Source organism: Coffea arabica, chromosome 8e, assembly GCF_036785885.1.
Source record: "Coffea arabica cultivar ET-39 chromosome 8e, Coffea Arabica ET-39 HiFi, whole genome shotgun sequence".
Lineage (NCBI taxonomy): Eukaryota > Viridiplantae > Streptophyta > Magnoliopsida > Gentianales > Rubiaceae > Coffea > Coffea arabica.
Window position 1 is genome coordinate 51,450,944 of NC_092324.1, and position 6,906 is coordinate 51,457,849.

Below are 6,906 nucleotides of genomic sequence, written 5' to 3' on the forward strand. Positions count from 1 at the left end.
CTTTAAAAGGTCTGTTAATGTTGTTTAGATGCCAAGAATTTGCAGCTACGAAACTGGGTTTCATAATCTAGTGGAGAATGGAATGCGTGCGCTGGTATGAACGCATTTGGGATCTTTTTTTTGCTAGAACGTCTTAGAAGTTTGCATGATAGATTGGACTTCAGCAGCCAATAGGAGCAAAAAAGAGCGAAAATTATTTGCATGCTACAAATTTAGCTTCATAAACTCTTCTGTTTTTTTAAAAAAAAATTATGTGAATATACAAAATGAGTGGTGACTGGTGAGTTTCATGCCATATTAGTAAACTAGTATACTATGAAAGGGAGTGTATGAAGCTAAAATTGGGCATAAATCCCAAAGAAATGGAAAAAAGACATAGTCGAAGAAATGGAAAAAAGACATAGTCGAGTTCCTACATGCTGTATTGCTGTGGATGCTACGAATAGAAGGCCATCGTAGCCGACCCAGCGGGATAATGGATAATGCGCTGGCAAGAAAATGGGAATCACCGGTGTTTTGTTCCCAAGAATGCAGCTCTTTTTGGCTAAATTCGAATGCATAAAAGCTTGATAGTCTACTATACTAGATGTAATTGGCTTGCACAATTTTGGTTGCCAAGTACTTTCCCAAAAATTCATATCCATGAAAGTACAGAGCTTCAATTTCTGCTCTCCGGCCACTTTCAACCATCGTAGCCAACTCTTCTTTGTAGCTATCCTGCAAAGACAATGCACCGAGGCATTAACTTCAATAGTGAAACCATGTACAGGATCTGCATTTTGTCAGGAAATTCACCTGCAATACATCTGAGGACAACAAGCTTTTGGCAATTTGAAGATCCTTAGGCTTCAAATTGATTAAAGATTCTTCAGGGACAAGTTGACTTATGTCATCCATTCTCATGCCTAGCCACTTCACGTTGCAAGCTGATATAAAGGAGATAGAGAAAGGCATAAATAAATTGGATTCCAGCACCACCCAAAGTGCATTTGGTGCAATGCAATCATCTGTGTAGATAAATTACCATATCTGTAAGCCTCCAGGCCCATTCCTATGCTTCCGAATTTGTAGGTGCACAGTATTGCTAATCCCGCAGGATTCCTTGCAAAATTTGATTGAGCAAGTTCTTAGGTGATTAGTGACAAAAAATGCAATGATGTGTAATAATGCTAAGTTATCGATACCAGTCAACGAGCCCTAAGATTGGCATTTCAGGAAATGCTCGACTCATTCGATGCAGAAAGAACCTGCTTGACAATCAGAATGTGAAGGTGACGTCCAACGCACTTCAATTTAAATCAAAAGAACTCACTTGAAAAATTGTTAGATTTAGCTACCTTGTAGCAATATCTGGATATCCTTTGGCTGTAATGAGAATGCTCGGAATTTGATTGAATACACAGTCCTCAGCCAGCCTCTGGAATATAGCATGCTGAAAAACTGCAGCTCTGTCAACAGCTGATTGGAGGAAATAGGCTGAAGTAATCATAAACAGAAGTAAGAAAAAACCTTCTCCACTACAATTATATAACGAGCATCCGTCTTCATGATCAATTTCTCTAACAAATTCAGGTCCCCTGAAATAGCATAACCAGAAGATCCACAAGTAGAGCAATCCACTGCTTCCTTGTTTGGCTCCTGCTCAGTGAAGCAAGGGAAATATATACAGTAGTCATCACTGAGTGGATAGAACTGTCTTAACACTTGACAACGGATACATGAAATAATTCCACTGAAATTCAACCAAGATGGAAAGTACGAAAGGCAACATTCAACAAATGATAAGTACTATGAAGCGACACGGTTGAAGGGCCAACAATGCAAGAAATCCCAATTTGTAAATAATAAAAGGCATGACACTACTGAGGATTGAAGGGGGCAAAAGATGAAAAAAAAAAAAAAAAAAAGGGGCTATTGTTATGCATTACTTTCCAATTATCTAAGGTTAAAAGCAGGAGTTGACAAGAAGTGTGCCTGCAGCAATAGGCGGCCAGCAACCGCTCCTCTGCCAGATGCCATAATCCCAAGGCTGAAACGACTGCATCGAAGCAATGCCACTAAATCTGTTTGGCAACAAGTCCCAAACATTATATTTTAACCCAGATAAATTATAGATGAAGTGCTGCAGACATTAACAATAATAACATTTCAAAGATACAAAATGCAATTTAAGATTGACCTTGGATAGTCCCGTTGACCTGCAATTGAGAAGGGAAATAATCTGGTGAATCGCAAAGCAACTTGTAGAATAACTCTCTCTGAGTCACTCTTTTCTCCTGAAGCAGTATCTGGTAACACATCTTCATCACCATCCACACTTCATTCCAAAAATTCCAAAACTATAAGAACTCTTTTTTTTTTTTTTTTTGAAGAAAATGTAAAAACAAGAGATCATTGCATTTAAATAGTTACCTCTGACGAAGGATTTGGCAGTATTTTCTCTCATCAAAGACCGCTTGCAAAAGGATTGAGATAAGAAAATCCAGGATACATCCGTTAACAATCCACGACTCACTCTGCTATTGCTCGACTTTCTACTAATCTGTTTAAATTTTTCCGCGAATTAACTATAATGAGATACTGATAAAAGATTTCTTCCTTCTTCTTCTTCTTTTTCATTTGAATGTCTAATTCCGTACAATTAATTTGTAATTTTCCATAATGTAATGTCATGAAATATGGAAACAGAACATGAGATCAAACCAGAGGAAGATCGGAGATTTCAGGAGTCGGAGCGTTCAGAACTTTTAAGAAATTGAGGACTGCAACTTCAATTCTAGCTCGAACCTGAAACAAAACCAACAAAAAAGAAAAAATAAGGAATTAATGTCAATATACGTCGTAAAGAAACACATATAAGCTAAGAGTGTAGATATGATTTATGCAATGGATACCTCCGGGGGAGAGAGAATATCGGCGTAGCAGAGGCTTTGATCGGAGAAGAAAATGGAGGATTTACAGAGCTCTTCCATTTGTTTGATGATTTCAAATTTGGGGATTCTGCGCGCGCAAATGGGTGATTTGTACTATAGCGTGTTTAGGCGGAGTGGGCCACTGGACGCAGAAGAAATTGGATCAAATTAGGACCCAAGGTGATCTGAAAAGGTTACAACGCGAGCTGTGGACTGAGCCCAAATACACCTTTGTCTTCTTTTTTTCTCTCTTTTGAAAGAGTATATTATTATATAGATTTTTTAAAACTTTTTTTTTCAGTAAGAAAGAGGTGAGATTAGAAAGACGAGAAGGAGAAAAAAGAGAAATTGGAATCGAGGATCTCTCGTTCCTAAAATTTCAATTTTAGCCATTAAACCAAAGTTTTCTCGGCTACTATATAAATTATTGTTACACAACAATGCTCATCTAACCAAAAATATGTTATTTACATGAACTAGAAATGACAAAATATGTTTGTGTATATATCTATTAGTATTTTGTCTATAAATTTCAGGGACAAGACTCATGATCCTGTAGTCATACTTTTGTAGCGTTATAATTATGTAGATTTTTTTTTCCATCGTAATATTGTTGGACTGATATTTACTTGTAATTTTACAGAAAAATTTGTAAAGGCCAAATCTTTTTAGTGTCAGGGTTCTATTACTTTGCCATTCTCCATGCGGATTGTGATAAAGATAGAATCAAGGCAATGAAGGAGAAAACGGAGCAAGCGGGTGAGACCGTATACATATGTACATAGGGCAATAAAATTTTTTGGCAGCACTCAATAAAGGTGATGGTTTTGACCAGAGAAAAAAATGCATATAGATAGATGAGGCTAATTGCTTAGATTATAGGTAAAAAAAAAAAACATCCGCCAAATGCACCTCTGACACAGGGTTGTTCTGGTTCTATACGTGCCATGCTGACTCAGCACGGCCTCAAAATTAAATTTCGCAGAAGTCAGAAAAATGTCAGCCTGTGCAGCTTGTGTCAGTCCGGCCGTGCTGACTGTGCACGGCCCGGACTGACTAAAGACCGGCAGATACTGCTTTTGTCAGTCGGGGCCGTGCACAGTCAGCACGGCCCCTTTAAAAAAAAATTAAGCACGAGATTTCTCCTTGCCATTTCCAATTTGGCTCGCAGCAGCTTCTGAGGACTACATATGCCAATAATGCAAAGTAAAGAAATGATAAACTAATGGGGCCCTGATTGGAGTTAATTGTGAAGCCGTTTATACATATTAATATATTAATATATTACGTATTATACAAATATTTATATAATGAAATGTACAATAAATATTACAATATTTATAAATAATATTAATGTATATTATATATATATTAAATAATTATTTATTTATTTATTTATATATATTATAAAAATTTTATTTATTTAAAAAATATTTTTATATATTTATAATATATTTATATAAATATTATATATCATATAAATTATATTAATATACATAATATTAATTTTACATTTATACATAATATTAATACATTTTTGCATTTATATTAATTATATTAATACATTTACACATAATATTAATATATATTTATAATATATTAATTTATACATTTATATAATATTCATTTATAAATTATGCATTTATAATAATATACACTTATACATTTATAAATATATTTATATTATGTATTATATATAATATAATACATTTATATATTTTTATATAAATATATAAATACATTTATTTATAAATATTTATAAATGTATTATAAAACAATATTATATATAAATATATAATATATAATTTTCAATAATACATAAAATTGTGTTGAAATATCAACAATGCATATTCGGTCAACATTCAAATTCAAAAAATAATTTCAATATTGATAGACCGTACAATTGTCTGTAGCTAGCACCACGATCCCATTTGTGTCATGAGCAGTCGAAGACTAGGGATTCTAAACGGCTTCACAATTAACTCCAATCAGGCCCCATTAGTTTATCATTTCTTTACTTTGCATTATTGGCATATGTAGTCCTCAGAAGCTGCAGCGAGCCAAATTGGAAATGGCAAGGAGAAATCTCGTGCTTAATTTTTTTTTAAAGGGGCCGTGCTGACTGTGCACGCCCCGACTGACAAAAGCAGTATCTGTCAGTCTTTAGTCAGTCCGGGCCGTGCACAGTCAGCACGGCCCGACTGACACAAGCTGCACAGGCTGACATTTTTCTGACTTCTGCGAAATTTAATTTTGAGGCCGTGCTGAGTCAGCATGGCACGTATAGACCAGATCAACTCCGTGTCAGAGGTGCATTTGGCGGATGTTTTTTTTTTTTACCTATAATCTAAGCAATTAACCGATAGATGATGGGAAAGTATTACTACGAAAATGTCGCAACTGAAATTTTCTTCTGAAGTACCCGACTCAAAATCCATGGTTCCTTTCTTTTTCTTCCGTTCCCCCCTCTTTTCTGGACTAGACTTCCCCGCATGCATGGGTCAACAAAATGCATATCCGACTATTCAATTCGTCACTAAAATGGAATATGAGTGCCGTACGAGAAACTTTAACCGATAGACACGGGTTGAAGAAGTGGCGGTATAATTTCTCAAGTCTCCACTCCAATCCCTTAAACATCTTCCCTTTATTTTCTTTTGGTCACAGAACCCATCATAATTCAGGATGCGTTTGATAAAACTGAAATATGAAATTTGAAGTCTAAATTCATCGAGCTTTTGAATTGTTATATATTAAATCTGATACTTTTAAGTGTATATTCCATTAAGTGGTGATAAGTATAACTTATCACTTATTTTTTAAAACAAATTTTATGTAAAAAATTCAGTATCACTTAATTAATTTAGATATTCTATTTTTTATTATTAAACGCATCTAAATATATTAAGATATGAATCTATTAATTTTTAATTTTAAATACTGAATCGGGTTGTCAAACAATGGAGTCCCTGATAGGTTACTATACAAAAGGTGGCTTTGACCTTTTCTGCTAACCTAACATTGACCTTTGAATAATAAATAATTAACTACCTCCTAAACTCACAAGTATATATATTCGGCAACTACGTAAGCGTTCAATAATTTGATTGCCATTGTAATAATTTCTGTATTGAATAATAATTTATCTGATGCCACTTAGTCAAATTTCTTAGAATTTTTAATGCCTGTTTAATTTGACAAGACAATATGAAATCAAGGTCCATTCGAGCATATTCAGGTAGCATTAATCACCATATCACGTGCTGCTGCCTCAAGTTATAAGATAGTAATTTATTTAGTTCGGCTCTTTCATCTAAGAAAGAAAAAATCTTTTTTCTGTTTTTAATAGTTCTAAACGACAAAAATTATATAAATTGAAAGTCCAATTCAGACCGACATGTCTCGAAATAAATGCTTTATATAAAAAGAAACTAAAGTTGTTGATTTTTTTTTTTAAAAAAAAGTAAACGAAAGCATGCCTCGGCCTTGGGCCTTAATCAAAAAGTCTACACTCGGTGAAGGATTAAAAAGTACGTACTTTACTTTAGTAGTGTAAAATTTTGAACATGGAAGACCGACTTGATGTGAAGCAGCATGGCTATATATTAGCAAACAACGCGGTTTTGGAATGATCTTTTTAGAATGGCTAGCCAAGTTCGCCCTTTGGCCATTCAGTCCCCACATCCAAAACCAGTAGCTATCAACATCTTTGGGAGCCCCCTATGGCCTATACGGCTCTATCATACATGCATGGAATTTTTTTTATTTTTTTATTTTTGGTTGGTCATATAAGTAGTTACATGTATAGATATGTAGAGTAGGGGCATGGTGATAGTGGATTAATAAGGCCAAAGGAGAAGAATGGAGAAGGGGGTTGTGGACTGTGAAGTGAGGAAAGGATAATAGCAAATCACAATATATACAAACATGCATAATTGGACGACGAAGACGGTGATGGTCCCAAAAAGTCCATTCCCCCCTTCTAGTTCCCGGT

General features: G+C 34.7%; 1 protein-coding gene across 1 annotated transcript; it reads right to left on the reverse strand.

The window, feature by feature from the left end:
• Positions 1 to 2: 2 nt before the first annotated feature.
• Positions 3 to 2,972, reverse strand: LOC140012962 (meiotic recombination protein SPO11-2-like). Its single transcript, XM_072061699.1, has 11 exons — positions 2,895 to 2,972; positions 2,704 to 2,787; positions 2,413 to 2,542; positions 2,180 to 2,317; positions 1,975 to 2,063; positions 1,510 to 1,638; positions 1,338 to 1,432; positions 1,185 to 1,247; positions 1,025 to 1,101; positions 796 to 926; positions 3 to 717 (listed from the first exon to the last, which is right to left on the reverse strand). Exons 1-11 carry the CDS (start codon positions 2,970 to 2,972, stop codon positions 583 to 585), a joined length of 1,149 nt encoding a protein of 382 aa, XP_071917800.1. The 3' UTR covers positions 3 to 582.
• Between the last annotated feature and the right edge of the window lie 3,934 nt (positions 2,973 to 6,906).